The sequence below is a fragment of the Lithobates pipiens genome, unplaced genomic scaffold, assembly GCF_037356315.1.
Source record: "Lithobates pipiens isolate NorthernLeopardFrog02 unplaced genomic scaffold, aLitPip1_a1.2 Scaffold_22, whole genome shotgun sequence".
In the NCBI taxonomy this organism is placed as follows: Eukaryota; Metazoa; Chordata; class Amphibia; order Anura; family Ranidae; genus Lithobates; species Lithobates pipiens.
The window spans coordinates 13135781-13156474 of NW_027507784.1; the positions used below are offsets into that span (position 1 = coordinate 13135781).

Genomic DNA, 20694 nt, shown 5'->3' on the forward strand with positions numbered 1-20694 from the left:
AAAATGGAAAATTGTATCATACTTACCGTAATTTTCCTTTCCTGACGCCAATCCACGGCAGCATACTAGTGATAGGCTCCGCCTTTCTCCCCTCCCTCAGGACCAATGAAATAGCAAAAATTAAAGGCCAGTTAGGCCCCACCCCATTCTTCATAATTAGCTAGATACCGAAACGCAAAAAGGGTGGGTCCGTATGCCGCCATGGATTGGCGTCAGGAAAGGAAAATTACGGTAAGTATGATACAATTTTCAGTTTTCCTGATGCCACCATGGCAGCATACATGTGATACATATCCTAGCTGACTGGGTGGGTTCTACTTAACAAACCAAAATATATTTTTTTATATATTTTATATATATATATATATATATATATATATATATATATATATATATATATATATATATATATATATATATATATATATATATATATATATTAAATGGGACAGAAGACTGAACAGTCATTCCTCCAAAGCCCACTGATGACAAGGCACCCAGATCTATTCTGTAAAGGTTGAAAAGGTCTGCTGGGAAAAGCATACCACTTTCCTGTAAAATGAATCCATAGATTGCTTTCAACTGGGCCGCCTATGAGGCCTCAACCCCTCTGGAAGAGTATGCGCCCTGCCACTGAAGGAGGCTCACGACCCATCTCCCATCTGCACAACCAATCTTGCTAAAGTCCAGGAGGCAACCTCTCTTGCCTGATCAATTCCAGCTGGAACAGTGAAAGACTTACGAAGAATGGGGCGGGGCCTAACTGGGCTTTAATTTATGCTATTTCATTGGTCCTGAGGGAGGGGAGAAAGGCAGAGCCTATCACTAGTATGCTGCCATGGTGGCGTCAGGGAAAAGTTTTAAAAAAACAGGCGATTTTTCGGGAGCAGTGATTTTAATAATGCTTAAAGTGGAAGTAAACCCATGGATTTAAACAGTTAAAAAAAAAGGCATGCCGGGAATGCTAACTGCAGATTGGCTGTGCTCTCAGCCAAACTATCAAACCATCCAATGGCTGGTGTCATAACGAATCACATGTGCAGCACCATAGCAGTTGAAGATTAAACAGAGGCAAAGATGGCAGCTTCCTTTGCTGAAAACGATAGGGGAGTTTACTTCCACTTTAAAGTGAAACAATAAAAGTGTAATATTCCTTTAAATTTCATACCTGGGGGGGTGTGCATAGTCTGCCTGTGAAGTGGCGCATGTTTCCCGTGTTTAGAACAGTCCCTGCACAAAATGAAATTTCTAAAAGGAAAAAAAAAAAGTAATTTAAAACAACTCGCGGCTATAATGAACTGTCGATCCGACAATAAACATAAAAGTTCATTGATAAAAAGGGCATGGGATTCCCCCACAGGGCAACCCCGAACCAAAATTAAAAAAAAAAATGTAAAAAAAGCGTGGGAGTCCCCCCAAATTCCATACCAGGCCCTATTCATTATAGGCACGAGTTTTAAATTACTTTTTTTCCTTTAGAAATGTCATCTTGCTGTCAGACTGTTCTAAACACGAGAAACACGCGCCCCTTTACAGGCATACTATAGACACCCCCCAGGTAGGAAATTTAAAGCAATATTTCACTTTTATTATTTCACTTTAAGCATTAGCAAGTTTTAAAATCAGCGCTCCCGAAAAATCGGCTGTTTTTAAAACTTTTTTTTGCATTGATACATGTCCCCTGGGGCAGGACCCGGGTCCCCAAACACTTTTTATGACAATAACTTGCATGTAAGCCTTTAATAATGAGCACTTTTGATTTTTCATGTTCGTATTCCATACCAGGCCCTATTCATTATAGCCACGAGTTTTAAATTACTTTTTTTCCTTTAGAAATGTCATTTTGCTGTCAGACAGTTCTAAACACAAGAAACACGCGCCCCTTTACAGGCATACTATAGACACCCCCCAGGTAGGAAATTTAAAGCAATATTTCACTTTTATTATTTCACTTTAACTATTAGCAAGTATTAAAATATCTGTATGTATGGACTCCTCGCTGTAATTCTCAGTATCAGCACTCATGCCTCACCCAGTTTCTCGGACAGATGTCTCAGCTCCTGGTCGTACAGGGAGTCGTCGACGTTGGTGACGTTCAGCCGTCCTCTCTTCTTGGTGTGATACAGAATGGCGAAGTAGCACTTGCCGATCTCCTGGGCCAGCTGAGTGGAGTGACCGCACACGGTGTTGGACACAAGGACTGGACGGACGTCTTGGACCACTGACCGGAACCTCGGTGATATCAGCAGGTCGACGAGCCAGCTGTACGTCTCATCGGACTCTCTGGAGAAGATCCCAACCATCACTTTCTTGTACAGACCCATCGCTGGTCTTTACTGAGCCTGGGGGGGGGGGGGGGGAGATCAGACAGTCACATATTACAACACTCAGGAAATGCTGCAACTGCACTTTGTGTGCCAATCATTGGCTGGCAGGGAGAGGCATTAACCCCTTCATGGCTGGGAGGTCATAAAATCTGCGACCAGAGAATTTTAGTTTTTTTTCTCAGATGGTTGCAGTGTTCTGCTGTCTGTCTCCCTCTGCTGCAGGGACAGAAAAGGGAGACAGAGTCTCTCTGCACAGCAAAATGTAAAGGGAGGTCCAGACAAGGCAATTTTTAATTAATACAGTGATCTGTTTTAACCTCATTGGCGCTCATACCTGTTCACCCTTTATGGACCACAGCCAATCCTACAGCTCCACAATGGATCAATAACTGTATCTTAAAACAAAGTAATATACTGTATACAATTTTTTATTTTATTTTTTATGAGGAGAGTGACTGTTTTTTTTTTTTTTTTGTTTTTTTGGCAATATTGTTTTGCAAAAGATGTTTTATTTTCTATAGAGCATTTCCATTTCTATGTTAATGTCTATGCTAATTCGAAAAAGTTCATAAATTATTTTTCGAAAAAAAAAAAATTGTAAATTGGTAAATCCAAAAACCTGAAATAATAACTAATAATAACCTAACTATTATTAAACTATTCATTTTTATTTATTTTTTTCCAAGAAAAGAAATTTTATTGTAAATGATGCAATCAACTTACAGTATAACTATTAAATTATAGGCATTGAGATTTCCTTTCAAATTTGGCTGTTAGTTAACATAACGAATTTATCCAAAGTTACGAATTATCCAAAATAACGAATGCCGTAAAACAAATGGAACGGAACAAATTAATAATAAAAAAATAATAAAATGTTTTTATTATTATTATTTTTGTTTATTATTATTATTATTATTATTACGTTATTATTCATTATGTACCATTTGTTTAGATGCTGCATTTGTTGTTTCGGATAATTCATAACTTCGGATACATTTTTTTTTATCCGTTACGTTCACTAACAGCCAAATTTGAAAGGAAATTCCAATACCTATAATTTAATAGTCAGTCATTATTTCAGATTTTTGGAATTTACGAAATTTTGAATATTCGGAAACATTAGTTAAATGGTTTTCGGTAATTCGGATGTTTCCAAATTAACAAATTTGTCTAAATTCATTAAAAAAAACAAGTAACGAAACAAATTGCTCATGTCTAGTTATTACGATGAGAGCGATCCTCCAAGTCTGCGATTTTTAACTGTAGCTTGCGGTTCGTGTCTGGGATTGTATTGAACAATAATACATTGAAAAGTTATTATTATTCATTTGTTTAGTTCCAATTTGTTATTTCGGATTAATTCAGAACTTCGGATAAATTTGTACTCGTTATGTTCATTGACAACCAAATTTGAAAGGAAATTCCAATACCTATAATTTAATAGTCAGTCATTATTTCAGATTTTTGGAATTTACGAAATTTTGAATATTCGGAAACATTAGTTAAATGGTTTTCGGTAATTCGGATGTTTCCAAATTAACAAATTTGTCTAAATTCATTAAAAAAAACAAGTAACGAAACAAATTGCTCATGTCTAGTTATTACGATGAGAGCGATCCTCCAAGTCTGCGATTTTTAACTGTAGCTTGCGGTTCGTGTCTGGGATTGTATTGAACAATAATACATTGAAAAGTTATTATTATTCATTTGTTTAGTTCCAATTTGTTATTTCGGATTAATTCAGAACTTCGGATAAATTTGTACTCGTTATGTTCATTGACAACCAAATTTGAAAAGGAAATTCCAATACCTAGAATTTAATAGTCAGTCATTATTTCAGATTTTTGGAATTTACGAAATTTTGAATATTCGGAAACATTAGTTAAATGGTTTTCGGTAATTCGGATGTTTCCAAATTAACAAATTTGTCTAAATTCATTAAAAAAAACAAGTAACGAAACGAATTGCTCATGTCTAGTTATTACGATGAGAGCAATCCTCCAAGTCTGCGATTTTTAACTGTAGCTTGCGGTTCGTGTCTGGGATTGTATTGAACAATTATACATTGAAAAGTTATTATTATTCATTTGTTTAGTTCCAATTTGTTATTTCGGATTAATTCAGAACTTCGGATAAATTTGTACTCGTTACGTTCATTGACAACCAAATTTGAAAAGGAAATTCCAATACGTAGAATTTAATTGTTAGTAATAGTTAAGTTATTATTAGTTAATTATTTCAGATTTACAGATTTACAAATTTTTTTTTTCGAATTTACGGATTGCGATCTTAATGAATGAAATGAAAACAAACAAATTTTTCAGCAGTGCACATGTCTATTCAAAAGGACACAAAATGACGTGGTACAAAGCATGACAAAGTTATTTGAAAACAAAAAAGGTGTTTTTTTTGGGGGTTGGGGGGGGGTGAAAAGTCTGAAGGTAATGTCACAGGTTTCCTGTAGAAAAAGGAACTTGAGATTAAATCTCTATTTAGGTATGTAGCTTACATGGTTTTCAATGACAGACCAGTTCGACCAGTCAGTTTCAGTGCGTTCCAGAATTTAAAAATAAATAAAATAGTAGAACAAGCTGCATTTTTCCTGTACTGGAACACTGTAAAACACATCAAAAACGCAATGCACCAAAAACCACACTGAAAACAGGCATGTCGTTATTTAAAGTTAAGGAAAAAAAAAAGCACCAAAAACCATACTGGAATGCATCTGGAACACAACCAGGTGGTGCATTTTTGATGCATTTTACAGTGTTCCAATGCAGGAAAAATGCAACGTGTTCTAACTTTTTTTTTCTGAAACCGAAACTGCAAGCACTGGTGTGAACTATGCCATTGTAAACCAAATAACCTACTTTCCATGCGTTTTTGATGCAGAAAAAGAAAAAAAAAGCAATGGACTGCATGTGGTGTGAAGTGGCCCCTAGGCTCGGTGGTTAGGTAAAGCTGAGACATTTTCCTTAAAAAAAAATGTAAAAGTCAGCAGCTACAAATACTGCAGCTGCTGACTTTTAATAATCAGACACTTTACCTGTCCCAGGGTTCAGCGATGCGGGGGAACGAAGCCCCCCCCCCCTCGTTCCCCCGCTCCGCTCGTGGCGCCGTCATTCGTACTGTGGTCACCCTGGCTGTGGCTTCACAGCCGGGCACCCACTGCGCATGCGCGAGCGGCGCAGGGCACCGTGATACGCCGAACAGTCATCTGGGACACGTGAAAGATCCCAGATGACTGTGCGGCGCGAGGGGAAGTGATGTCACCAGTCCGGGCAAGGAAGAAGGCAGACTACAAGGGACCCCTTAGCAACAGGTATTTAGAGGTGAGTAAAAAAAAAAAAAAATTTTTTTCCAATTTTTATTTTATTTTTTTAAAGAATTTTAAGCACTTTTTTATTTTTTGGTGGCAACACCATTTTAAGCAGCAAAAAAAAAGCTCAAAAAAGCTGCTGTAAAAATGTCCATGTGTATGAGGTCTAAGCCCTTGTACACACGGTCGGACATTCCGACAACAAAATCCGTCGGATTTTGTCCGACGGATTTCGTCCGACGGATTTTGTCCGAAACTGGTGTTGCATACACACGGTCGGACAAAGTTGCCGGAAAATCCGATCCTTTCGGAGCGTGATGACGTTGTTTAGTTACGACGGGACTACGTTCAGGCTAGTAGCCAATAGCTTTGGTCTAGGAATTTGATCTGAGCATACGTGGCACTTTGTCCAATCGGAATTCTCTACAAACAGTCGGACAAAGTCCGATTGGATCATGTTGTCGGGCTTTGGTGTAGGAATTTGATCTGAGCATGTGTGGCACTTTGTCCAATCGGAATTCTCTACAAACAGTCGGACAAAGTCCGATCGGATCATGTTGTCGGAAAATTTTATATCCAGCTCTAAAACTTTGTCGGTCGGATATTCTGACGGAAACAGTCCGATAGAGCCCACACAAGGACGGATTATCCGACAACATGGTCCAATCAGACATTTTCCGTCGGAATGTCCGACCGTGTGTACAAGGGCTTAGAACTGTTGTTTAATTTGTATATGAAAAAACAGAAGTCGTCTCCCAGCTCAAAACATTCCTAGTTGACACCTGGAAGGTTTTTCAGTCTAGATAAGCACCGGCCCCAAGAAACTGCAAGGAAGTTTTTGTTTTTTTTTCCTCCCTCTTCTCCAGGATGATTTTGCACAACGAGGATTGAACCCCCTATTGCATTGTTTGTCTTTTGCTTTGCCACAGGAGGAACGGACAGGGGACACAACTAAGTGTGAAAATAAGTGCAACTTCATGTTAAGACTTTTTTTTTCTTATTTTTCGCATTAAAACGCACTAGCAGGATGGCCCACATACCCATAATATCTATTATGCCGCGTACACACGAGTGGATTGTATGGCGTACTTAGTCCGTCGAAACACATTTCAGCGGACAGTCCGCTCGTGTGTGGGCTTCAGCGGACTTTTTCAGCGTGCAGTCTGGAGTACTAAGAATTTCGGTTTTTCCGAAATTCTGTCCGTCGTACTTTGGTTTCAGCGGACAATACGGTCGTCAGTATGCTAGTTCGACGGACTAAGAATGGCGCATGCCCAGAAAGGATTTACACGGCGGAAGGTTGCATTGCTGTGTATTGGACTTCCTATTTCTAGTCCCGTCGTACGTGCTGTACACGTCATCGCGCAAGCTTTCGACGGACTGTTTGCGCATCCGTGTGTGGTCAAGTCCGTTCAGTGGAAAGTACGACGGACTGTCCGTCGGATTGTATGACGGACTAAGTACGCCATACAATCCGCTCGTGTGTACGCGGCATTAGTCAGTTGCTATATTGGAGGCTTATATTCTCTCTTTTTTTTTTGATTCCTCTTCATGAGACCCATGTGCAGCGGATCGCTGAATTAGGCGACAGACACCTACTCATCAGCATTCAGCACGGGGAGGAGACTTCCCTTAATACTTATATTGCTGGGTTAAACAAAAGGGTAAAGAAAGGTCACTGCGTGCAGCGAGCCCACAAGCAACATTTCTCTTTTGTCACGTGAAGAGGCTTATATCCATATATCTCATTAACCACTTCAGCCCCGGACCATTGTGCTGGCCAAAGACCACACCACTTTTTGCGATTCGGCACTGCGTCGCTTTAACTGACAATTGCGCGGTCGTGACGACGTGGCTTCCAAACAAAATTGACGTCCTTTTTTTTCCCACAAATAAAGCTTTCATTTGGTGATATTTGATCACCTCTGCGATTTTTATTTTTTGTGCTATAAACAAAAATAGAGCGACAATTTTGAAAAAAAAAAACGCATTATTTTTTACTTTTTGTTATAATAAATATCCCCCAAAATTATATATAAAAAAAAAATGTTCCCTCAGTTTAGGCCGATACGTATTCTTCTACATATTTTTGGTAAAAAAAATAAAAAATAAAAAATAAATCGCAATAAGCGATTATTGATTGGTTTGCGCAAAAATTATAGCGTTTACAAAATAGGGATAGTTTTATGGCATTTTTATTAATAATTTTTTATTATTTTTTTTTTACTAGTAATGGCAGCGATCAGCGATTTTTATTGTGACTGCGACATTGTGGCAGACATATCGGACATTTTTGACACATTTTTGGGACCATTGTCATTTCTACAGTAATCAGTGCTATATAAATGCACTGATTCCTGTGTAAATGACACTGGCAGTGAAGGGGTTAACCAGTGGGTGGCAGTGTAGGGGTTAAGTGTTCCTAGGGGTGTGTTACTAACTGTGGGGGGGTTGGGCTTTCATTTAGTGAACACTGATCTCTGCTCCAATCACATAGAGCAGAGATCAGCATCACTAGTTGCTAGGCAGAATGGAGAATTGCTGTTTACACGGCATTTCCTCCATTCAGCCGTCCCGTGAGACGATCGCGGGTATGCCCGCGGCGATCGAGTCCGCAGGACCCGCAACCGGACTCACAGGAGTCCCGACCGGCACGCGAAGGCAGAAATTTAGAAAAAAAAAAACAATATTTTCTTTTTTGTATTTTAAAAGAAATCCAACAAAATCAAATTTTGTCATAAAATTTAAGCCAACATGTATTCTTTTACATGTTTTTGGTGAAAAAAAAAATTCCGTTAAGTGTATAATAATTGGTTTGTGTGATCATGGACATATGTACGCAAATGATCATGTACAGATGTGTGCAGGTGATCACAGACATATGTGTGCAGATAATCATTGGGACATGTGATTTTAGTGGGACATATGTGGAGGACAGGTGTTTTTTTTTATTTGGGGACATGTATTTTTATTATTTGGGGACATGTGTGGGGACATGTGTGGGGACATGTGTGGGGACATGTGTGGGGACATGTGTGGGGACATGTGTGGGGACATTGTGTTTACACTAGACTAGAGTTGCCACCTCATCCCTTTAAACCCGAACACATATGAGTTACACAGGTTCTGAGGCTAATTTCATGCAGATAAGGCACCAAGTGAGTTTAATTATCACCTTAATCAGCCACAGAAACTGTGCAAATAATATGTGTTCGGTTTTAAAGGGATGAGGTGGCAACCCTACACTGGACGAGTGATCAGTGAGTAAAAAGCTGTAAAAACAGCTCATACTCACTGATCACCAGCCAGCTGCAGCGATCTGCTCTCCTCTCCTCAGCGACGAATTCCGTGTGAGGAGAGGAGAGCCAAATGCCTAGCAACCAGCTGTTTGTTTTGATCACATGACGGCTGTGATTGGACACGGCCATCATGTGATCAGGAGGGCCAATCACAGAGCCCTCCTGCCGTTCCGAGATGCGCCGTGTCTGGGTGACACGAGCGCATCAGGATCGTGCCGCTGAGCGGGCACGCGCGATCCCCCTCCTTCTGAAGGACGTTCCTGAACGTCCAGTCAGAAAGAGGCAGCTCCCACCCAGCCGTATATGTACATTGGCCAGGTGGGAAGTAGTTAAAGGCACTGCTACACCTACACCTGCAATTCTACTATAAATTTGAAAGGCAATGACGAAGTGGCCATGCAGAGAACATACAACTGAGTATTAGGAGCGTGCAGAGGAGATCTCCCCTAAAGTCAGTGTCGCTGCGTTGAGCGAGAGGCTACTGTGTACTGTTGATCCAGCACTTTTGGCTAAACCCCGGATCGAGGGGTGAGGTGGACCTTACCAACTAAAGCTTGAGAGTCATCGCAATAACTGCATATGTAACAGTAACCTGAACTGCGATAAGGAAAATATTACACAACTGACTATTACAACTCTGGCCCAATATTCTATACCCGCCAGCTCATTTAAATACAAAGCAGACTTGCCTTTGACATCCATATACAGTGGAGGCGCAGAACGCCCACGTTCAAGTGGAGTGTTAGCTCTGTTAGCGTTTGTTAGTACTGTACCAAATGGTAAACTCACATTGTGAGTGGTAAGCTGTGCGATTTGAATAATCGCATTGGTGTCATTACCTGGAAATAAGTTGAAACCCTGTGTACAAACAGTATTAACAGTACATACAGTATAAACAGAGCAACATTAGCACTATCACGATCCCCGTAATATCCATGGACTTGTGAGCACCGTGAAGTGAATGAGAGTTGGGTGGGAAGGCTATTAAATCTTATATAGCCCAGTTACATTATATAAGTGAAGCAAGGGATGGATAGATAGATAGATAGATAGATAGATAGATAGATAGATAGATAGATAGATAGATAGATAGATAGATAGATAGATAGATAGATAGATGAAGGGGAAAAGGGGTGAAGAGAAAGCATAAAACTGGGCAAACGAAAAAACACAAATAAATATAAAAAAAAAAATATAGCATGACAGGAAGAACAACAAGGGGGAGTGAACATAAAACATCAAAAGGGCAACTAAACACCTCTTCGATCAAACAATACATATCCAAGGCCGCAAGCCCTAAAACGTCAAAAACAGGAAAACAATTAATTGCAGATCAAGAGAAATTAGAAGTAACCGGGAAAAGACAAGGATGAGAACTCCAGGATCATCCCTGTGATGGAACCGATCCCGCACTCTGATTGAGTGCTTCCGTTAGTATACCGCTTCCTAAAGCCCCATACACACTATCAGATTATCTGCTGAGTTTTTCCTTCAGATTTACCAAAACCATGTAGTAGAAGGGCCTGCCTGATTGCATACACATTGAAACTCCTAAGGTTTGTCCTCATATTATATGGTTTTGGTAAATCTGAAGGAAAAACTCAGCAGATAATCTGATAGTGTGTATGGGGCTTAAGTCTGACTATAGATATCAGATATTCCAACCGCTCACAAGCACAAAACAAGACGACACTTGCTTAGCTGCTCAACATGGACTGATTTATTAAAACCAAAACAACAAGTATTTATAATACAGTAGAAGACTAAAACCTAACCTAATTAGCATGAGCTAATTATCTAATCATTGACCCAGACTAGTTGTCTGAGAGATAAGACTTTTCAGGGTAAGACTTTGTCTCCTAGCTCACTGATTGACTATTCAATAAACATTACCATAAACATAAACACAGGGTTAATTAGCACAAACAACAATGTGTGGACTCTTACAAGCCAGACTAGACTCATTTACACAACAGACAGGTGGCTGGAGTTGATGACATTAGCATCTAACAGTTTGTGTCCCAACAGTGTGATTCAGTCTATTGCTAATATGGCAAATACATATCCAGAGTCTGTGTGTCTTGGGGGTGGACATGGATCTGAATCCAAGTAACACCACCTCAGGCATCCCCAGGCATACAGCTCACAAAGTGCACCGTTCCCCCAAATGCCAGGGCCCATAATCGCAAAGGAAAGAGGCTCGCATTCTGTCCCCTCCAACAGCCTCTGTCCCGGCTAGGTCTGTCACAATCCCAAAGGTGAAATAAGCATTGGAGGGGAAATGGAGAAAGGTGCAGTGGGAGGAAAAGTTGCAATAGATCATACTCCAACAAAAGTGGAGATGACTGAAATGTCCTTAAGGTTGGAGAATGTTATAAGATCTGAAATATCTTCGCTACGTGCGGATATGGGACATCTACTGAAATGAGTAGAGGAGATTGAAGGAAGATCTGACAATCAAGCTCAGAAAATACGAAAATTAAATGGAACCGTGAAAGCAATGCAACTTGAACAGAGGAAAATTTTATAAAAACTGGAGGACCAAGAAAATCAAAATTGCAGACAAAAACGTATGTATGCGTGCAGTACCGGAAGAGAGAGGCGAGAACTTGAGAAAAATCATGAGCACAATTTTCAATCCCCTCTTAAATAAAGGTCCTGAAGAAGCTCTTAGGATTGAAAGAGTGCATCTCCTAAGAAAATCTAAAAATATTCCAAAAGAAAAGCCAAGAGACATTATTATTAGATTTCAATGCTATGAAGACAAAGCTACAATATGGGCAAAAATGCGGGGAGGACCCCCATGGACATATGGAGGGGCACCAGAAACACTCGCTAGAAGACATCTACTAAAACCCCTCCTGGAACAAATGCGTGCACAGAACATTAAATATAATTGGGGATATTAGGCATGCCTATTGCCTAATAGGCACTTAAGATGGAAGATCAAGGCGATTAAGGTTCCCGGAAGAACTCCATGAATTCTGCACTCAGATGGATCTATGGACCCCCTCCATTCCTGGATGGGGGGATAAAGAACCAACAACTGAGATTGAAGGAATATCTACGACATGAGTGCAGAACTGACTTTTGGGATAAAATAGAGGAAGAAAGGGGGATGGAGAGGAGGGAAAAGAGAAGAAAACACAGTATAAATAGAAGGTGGGGCAGTGGGGGGGGGGGGGGGGGAGATGGGGGAAGAGGAGGGGAGCAGGGAACTGGGGGTCTATGGTATTTGTTGTAAAGTAATAGGAGTTTACCCCTGGCACCCGGGATCCACCGCAAGCCCCTGCTAAAAGGGAGGCGGTGGTGGGTGGCGGGGGCACGGTCAGAGTCCCACCCCAAGGTGGGAGAGTCTTAGGTGGGAGGGGGTGGAAATCCATCAGAAGTTGGCCGGGGGGAGGGAGGGGCAGGAGGGACAGGGAGGATACCTGGTTGGGACTGGCTGTATCCATCTTTAGTAAAGTAATATATATATAATAAAGGATCATTACCCTCTGACCTATAAAAAGTCTAGGATTTTGAGGGTTACAAAGAGAAACCTGGAGAGAGGAAAAAGTTAGATGAGTGAAATAAATATAGTAACCTACAACGTCAAAGGGTTGAATTCTCCCATGAAGAGATACAAAATCCTGGAAGAACGCAAACAAAATAAAGCAACGGTGGCGTTCCTACAGGAGACCTACATTGCTCAGGAAACAAATGTAAAAAACTCTTCTCAAAGGACTTTCCAACGTGGTATTATGGGGAATCACCCATTGAGAGGGCGAAAGGGGTGGTAATTGGATTTGCGAAAATGGTTAGATTTATGCTAGAAGATAGGATGACAGATCCCGAAGGTAGATATCTCTTTCTGAAAGGCAAACTAGGCGAAAGGGCGTTTACATTCGCTAATATATATAGCCCAAATAAAAAAAAAAGTCAAGTACTTTAAACAGTTATTGGGAAAACTGATGGAGTTCAAGACCGGGGATTTGACTTTGTCAGGTGATCTTAATTTCTGTATGGACCCCGCTCTAGATATCACGTCCCGGGTACAGGGGACAAGTAAAGCAAACACGCTAAAACAGAAAATGCGTCAATGTCAACTAATAGATGTTTGGAGGACGCAGCATTTAAAGATACAAGATTATACTTTCGTCTCCTCTGTACACGGGACGTACACGAGATTGGACTATATAATAGTGGACCATAGGCTACTGGAGCAGGTGGTTTTAACAAATATCGAAATAGCGACAGTATCCGATCATGCCCCGGAAACAATGAAGACGGGGATGCCGAGTAACTCAAGACAGCCGCATATGTGGCAGTTAAATAAGAGGATAAGAAGGTAGAAGAAACTATAGCTAAAGAACTAAAACAATATTTTTCAGCTAATGATATCGGGGAAGTCTCAGGGGCTACCCTTTGGGAGGCACACAAAGCCTATATTAGAGGCATCCTCATTTCCATTGGGGTCGGAAAAAAAAAAAAAGAAGATAGAGATAAGAAAAGGAACATTTTAACAGAGGAGATTCATAAATTAGAACAAGACCATAAAAAACATAAAAGGGACAATATCAGGGGGTTTTCCATCAATTAGTAGGGAAAAGGGATGAACTTAGGGACATTATGGATCAAGAGGTAAATAAAACATGTCATAGAATGGCAAAAGAAAGATATTTGGGGGGGGGGGGGGGGGGGGGGGGATAACGTGGGCAAGTCTCTGCCAAAAATATTGAAAAACAAAAAAGAAAAACAACTACATTGAAAAAATCCAGAACAGTAATGGGGAAATGGTATTTAAAACTAAAGAGATAGAAAATGAGTTCAGGAATTACTACGGGGCCCTATATTCTGTTAACCCAAAGGGAAATCAAGAAATAGGAAGAGCCGAGAAGATCAAGGAATTCCTAAAAAAAAAAGCTAATATATATCACAGATATCAGTAAGCGATAGGACTATACTAGACAGACCCATAACTGAAGAGGAAATCTTCAAAGCTTTGGGGGATTCTGCCATTGGGAAAAGCCCTGGACCAGACGGGTTCACAACTTACTACCTTAAAAAATTTAAAGAGATACTGGTCTTAAAACTTTGTCTGTATATGAATGGGTTGGGAGCCACCTATGGAATGGGAAAAGAGCCATTGGCCGCATCAATTACGCTTATCTTGAAAGAAGGGAAAGAGGCAAAGCTCAAACTATAGGCCAATAGCCCTCCTGAACGCGGATGCCAAGCTTTATGCCAAGGTTTTGGTGACAAAGATTAAGGAGTTGATGACCGAACTGGTCCATCCGGACCAGGTAGGGCTCGTCCCCAGGAGGGAAGGGAGGGACAAATTGGGACAGATCGCTGCTCCTCCTGCAAGCAATTAAAATGAATGGGTCCCCAGGTCTACTCCTGTCGATTGATGCGGAGAAAGCATTTGACAGGGTAGACTGGGTACTTATGATTGGAACGCTGGAACCTATGGGCATAGGACCAAGAATGATCCAATGGATCAAAGTCTTATACAATAGCCCATCAGCCAGTGCCAGAGTAAATGACGTGTTGTCCCTACCTTTCGAGATGGAACAAGGCAGGGATGTCCGTTATCACCCATCTTGTTTGTGTTGGCCTTAGAGCCATTATTGGTGAAAATCCGTAACAACTTGGACATAAAGGGCATCAAAATAGGAGAGGAAGAGCATAAGTTGGCAGCTTTTGCCGACGATGTCCTGTTTTTCATCTCGGAACCTAGGATCACAATGCCAAATCTACTGAAGACCATGAGAGAGTATGGCGACATCTCAAACTTTAAAATCAATATGAGTAAATTAGTAATTATGAACATCAACATAAATAGCCAGGCAGAAGAGAACTTGAAAATAGTATTTCAGTTCCCTTGGAAGAAGAGTTTACAATACCTAGGAATCAGATTATCGACGTCTCTAAGAAAAATCTATGTAATAAATTATATTCCTTTGTTGGATGAAATCAAGATAGAGACCAAAAAAATTATCAAGTCGACCCCTCTCTTGGATAGGGCGCATTAATGCGATAAAGATGGTTATAGTCCCAAAGATCCTCTACAAGTTTCAGATGTTACCTACTCCATTACCACAAACATTTTTTAAAACGTTAAAAGCTATCATAATGAAATGTATATGGCAAAACAAAAAAAACGAGAATCGCATCGGCGGTATTAGAAAAAGGGAAAAAAACAGGGAGGACTTGCCGCCCCGGATTTTGGTAAATATTATAAAGCAGTTGTACTTACATGAGTGGTGGATTGGGTAAAGGAAGGCAATGAAAAAAAAGATGGGTTAAAATAGAAAATGAAATGAGTAGTACACAATTAAGTCGAGTAATATGGAATCCACCTAGATATAGGGCATTGGGGGGGGGGGGGGGGGGATACACAGGAACTAACACACAATGTATTTAAAATATGGGATACAATACATAAACTAAATAAATGGACACATAATTCACCTTTGATTTTTTTGAAAAATAATGATTATTTTGCACCAGGGAAAAATACTATCGGGGGGAATTGGATTAAAAACGAGCAGGCACAGTTGAAAGACATATTGGCATGAGGGGAATTAAGCACATATCAAGATTTAAGATTAAAAACAGAGTTGATGCTTGTCGATGGATGGCGGTACCTCCAATTAAAACACTTTGTCGAGAAACTACCGCACCCAATAAGGGATGTGGAGAACCTTAGACTCCTAGAGCTTTATGTACGAAGCATAAATCAAAAGGCAAAATAGCTCCGATTTACAAAATGTTATACGATGGAAGTGGTTGGGAGGGCAGGCCATACATGAAAAAGTACCCACAAAGAGACATACATACGATAGATAAAATGATTAAATTAACACATAACTCTGCAGTAGACACCAGGAAGGCTGAGATGAACTATAAGTGCCTGGCAAGGTGGTATGCGACTCCGGAAAAACTATGTAAGTACCAACCTAATAAATCTCCAGATTGCTGGAGAGGTTGTAAGGTGGTGGGAACAATGGCACACTTTTTGGATTGGTGAATATACTGTACTGTGTTTGTATTTTGAAAATTAAATAAATAAAAAAAGAAAATATGGTGACAAGCGTGTGTGGCGGCAACCAGGTGAGGAGTACAAAGACAAGTGTGTCTTGTCTACAGTCAGCATGGTGGTGGGAGTATCATGGTCTGGGGCTGCATGAGTGCTGCCGGCACTGGGGAGCTACAGATCATGGGAACCATGAATGCCAACATGTACTGTGACATACTGAAGCAGAGCATGATCCCCTCCCTTCAGAGACTGGGCTGCAGGGCAGTATTCCAACATGATAACATCCCCAAACACACCTCCAAGACAACCACTACCTTGCTAAATAATATGAGAGTAAAGGTGATGAACTGGCCAAGCATGTCTCCAGACCTAAACCCTATTGAGCATCTGTGGGATATCCTCAAATGGAAGGTGGAGGAGCGCAAGGTCTCTAATAGGGATAAGCCGAACACCCCCCGGTTTGGTAGGCACCAGAACCTTTGAACGGACTGAAAATTCATACGAACTTTAGAACCCCATCAAAGTCTATGAGACTGGAACGTTTGAAATCCAAAGTGCTCATTTTAAAGGCTAATATGCAAGTTATTGTGATAAAAAATGTTTGGGGACCTGGCTCCTGCCCCAGGGGACATGTATCAATGCAAAATAAAAGTTTTAAAAACTTCAGTTTTTTCGGGAGCACTGATTTTAATGACGCTTAAAGTAAAAAAAAGGGAAATATTCCTTTAAATATCATGCCTGGGGGGTGTCTATGGTATTCCTGTGAAGTGCCACATGTTTCCAGTGTTTAGAACAGTCCCTGCACAAAATGACATTTCTAAAGGAATAAAGGTCATTTAAAACTGCTTGCGGTTTTAATGTAATGTCTGGTTCCGGGAGTATGGATGAAAATCATTCAGAAAAATGGCATGGGTAGCCCCCTTGCCCATTACCAGCCCCTTTGGATCTTGTATGGATATTAAAGGGAATCCCATACCCAAATTTAAAAAAGGAAAGGCGTGGGGCTCCCAGGCCCTATATACGCAGAACAGCAGTATACAGGTGATGCAAACAAGACAGGGACTGTATAGGTTTGTTGTGTTAGCCCTTGTGCACACGGTCGGAGATTCCGACGGAATGTGTCCTATCGGACCGTTTTGTCGGATAATCCGACTGCGTGTAGTATGCATCGGACTGTTTCCGTCGGAATATCCGTCTGACCCATTTTTCCAACTTGTTGGAAATATTTTCCGACAAACTGGTCCGATCGGACATACTCCGATCATGTGTAGAGAATTCCGATCGGACAAAGTGCCACGCATGCTCAGATCAAATTCCTACACCAAAGCTATTGGCTACTAGCGTGAATGTAGTCCCGTTGTAACGAAATAACGTCATCACGTTCTGAACGATCGGATTTTCCGACAACTTGGTCCGACCGTGTGTATGCAGTTTCGGACACAATCCGTTGGACAAAATCCGTCAAACAAAATCCAACGGATTTGGTTGGCAGAATGTCCGACCGTGTGTACAAGGGCTTAAACAGAATCTGTTTGTAATTTTGAACTGGTACATTTTTAAAGTGTAGCTCCAGCCAAAAAATATATTTTTAAGCTTTTTAGAAAACATGGGAAGGGTTATCACCCCTGTATAATTTGTTTTGTCGTCCATCTTTTTTCATCTCCCTTCCTGTTGTCTCCTTCTATTTGCAAGTAGGAGACGTTTGTAAGTTGGATGTTTGAAAGTAGGGGCCTGCCCTATATGCTCGGGAGAAATGGGGGCCTAAGGTGTTGGTGTTGCCACAACACTGTAAGCCCTCAAAGTGATTCTTGGTGGGCGCTGGAGCGCCCTACTGTGAATTATTATATCAAGAATTGTAGTTACATGCCATTGTTGAACATTGGTAGAAAAATTGGGCCTTTGGTGGTTGTGGTGGTGGTGCTGATGCCACAACACTGTAAATCCTCACAGTTACTCTCGGTGGGCGATGGAATGGGCCCTGCTGTGAAATATATGAGGAATTGTAATTACATGTACTTGTTAAACAGGGGCTGAAAAATTGGACCTTAGGCACTGGTGCCACAACACTGCAACCTCTCACAGAAACTCTAGTTGGAGAGCAGGAATGAGCCCTTCTGCAAAGTATTGCATCAAAAATTGTAATTACACACCCCTGTTAAACAGGGGCTGAAAAATTGGGCCTTAGCCACTGGTGGCGGCACTCAGAACCAAACATGTTCTTCCAAGCTATAAGCAGGATTATTGAGGAGGAAGAGGATAGTCAGTGAACATAACAGGACAGTCACTCAGCATCAGCATAGGCAGTCTTGAAGGGATGTGACATTTCAAAAAAAATTATTTGGTTACATCAGCTTCAGGTGCTTGGTAGCTGGTGGTGATCCAAGACTGAGTCATCTTTATGAAGGTCAGTCGATCAACTGAGTCGGTGGACAGGCGCACCCTGTGATCGGTTACAAAGCCTCCAGCAGCACTGAATGTGCGTTACGAAAGAACGCTGGATGCAGGACAGGCCAGTAGCTCAATTGCATACTGTGCAAGCTCTGGCCAGTGATCCATCCTCAAGACCCAGTAACCCAGAGGATTTTCGGTGGGAAAGGTGTCCAAGTCTGACCTTGCCCCTAGGTATTCCTGCACCATGTAAATCAGATGCTGGCGATGGTTGCTGGAACCGATCATACCTTGGGGCTGCGTACTTAAAAATTGTCTGAACGCATCGGTCAGACGGCCACTGTCAAGTACCTGGTGATGGAGCCTGATATGCAGAGGTAGGCCTCTCTTACAACTCTGACTTGGAGCCCCCGATAGAGCTGACAGGAAGCACCGAGATGCAGAGTCGCACGAGTGCCTGGCGGGATCGCTGAACCTGGAGCTGGATCGGAGCACTTGGCCAAGCTGTAGAGGTGTCTGTAGGAATCCCAGAGCAGTGGTAGGCAGGTAGCTGGAACAAGTAGACAACCGGTCCCCACAGCCAGGAGTGCAGATGCAGCAGAAGGGATGGTGGCACCCTCAAGGCTGAAGAGAAGGCAGGTACAGGCAGTCCGGGTCATACACAACGGGCACGTCAGGAACAGGGGCTGAAGCAGAAGCGGAATCAGATTACAGGTCGGGTCGTCAACAGGCTGGCAGCAGAGTGGCAGAAGGAGCAGGCAGGTGTGGAGTGGCCGGCAAGCCGGGGTCGGATGCAGGCAGGAAACAGGAACATCAGGAAGCAAGCCAGGTCACAACAGGAACAGAAGGTAGGTAAGTAATTGCAGGTTACACAGGGAACACTGTAGAGTAGACAGCACTGAGTCTGGAAACTGTCTGAGTTTAAATAGCCTGCTTGGGTGGCAAAAGCTGTCACAAGGTGCGTGTGCACCAATGGCATCCTGACAGGGGCAGAGATAACAGGTCATCTTCTTCTGCAGCCATCTTGGGTGCTGGCATGCCCTTCCTGACAGCCACCTTCTCCACCGTTCCTTCTGTGACTGACCGAAGCCTCAGCAACATGTTGTCCAGGACCAGGAGTTTGTAACCTCCCAGTCTCTGGGAATGTGTTGAACAGACCTTTCTGCAAGGCCTCCCGGAGACGTCTCATCCTCTGCTCCCTCTGCGACAGCAAGATAAGGTCCGCAACCTTACCCTTGTACTGTGGATGAAGGAGAGTGGCCAGCCAGTAATGATCCCTTTCCTTGATCCAAAGAATACGAGGATCCTTCCGCAGGCTTTGCAGGATCAGGGAGGCCATGCAGCGTAGGTTAGCTGAGGCATTCGGTCCGGAGTCCTCTGGGTCACGAAGGATGACATGATCCGCAAACTCTTTTCCTTTTCACTAATTATCAAGGATGGAAGCATGTATGCAGGGACAGCAATTTTTGGACAATCCTACTCTTTTCCCTTGCAGACTCATGGGTCAAGATAAATAGGATAGGCAGTCATTAACATGTCGTATACAGATATGCAGCATGCACTCATGCATTTATGGCACAGTGTTTCTTGGCGTGTGGTCTGAGTGGATTGCTTGGTGCGGCTGTGGTTGGTCATGCCCTGGGAGCTGCAACGTGCATCAGGAGTCCCTCCTTCCTACTCCATTAGTGGAGGGGTCGGATGCACGTTGACGCCACGCCCCCAGGCCCAGAGTGCATGACCTCGATCTGACGTAGGTACGCTGGCTTCCTGGGCTTTACATCCGGCGTTTTGGATGAGTGAGTGTGTTTGGCGCCATTCGCTGGGTGGTTATCGCTCGGGTTGACCCCTTCCCTCTCTCCCATATCTGCCGGCATGACGTTGGTGCCAAACAATGGTTGCCATGGAGTATTCATACTTACACTGTTTGAACAGGCACTCTCTGTTTGGGCTGGTGCTCTCTGGGTTATCATGCACGGCTATCTCACATATATGCACATCCACTTAAGAGGTGATTTTCATCTTTCATCCCTGCTTTTTTAGTTTTTCTTTTTTAGTTTTTTTGCCTTTGGAGTTTTTTTTATCTCTATTCATCTTTTCACCCATCTTATTTAGTTTAGGCACATCAACAATATTGGTCTTTCCTTTATAGTGTGTGTGTTTTTTTTTTTCCATGGTTTCTTTCACATTCTATTCCGCATTTACGTTTACTTCCCACATCTTTTACCACTTTCTTACAATAGATTAGGATTACTGCTTCACCAGTAATATAATAATATGTCACATACTGCTCATATATTCATACACGCTTTTATATTCATTTACAGATGTTTTCAT

At 41.9% G+C, this 20694-nt stretch overlaps 1 protein-coding gene across 3 annotated transcripts in view; it reads right to left on the bottom strand.

Moving 5' to 3' along the window:
* Positions 1-20694, bottom strand: part of LOC144000396 (uncharacterized) — a 61908-nt gene that overhangs the window by 26947 nt on the left and 14267 nt on the right. For all 3 annotated transcript variants that reach the window (XM_077494205.1, XM_077494206.1, XM_077494207.1), the window contains exon 2: positions 2033-2342. In XM_077494205.1, the coding sequence (XP_077350331.1) occupies positions 2033-2324 (292 nt within the window). In that variant the 5' untranslated portion in view covers positions 2325-2342. The remainder of the gene's footprint in view (positions 1-2032; positions 2343-20694) is intronic.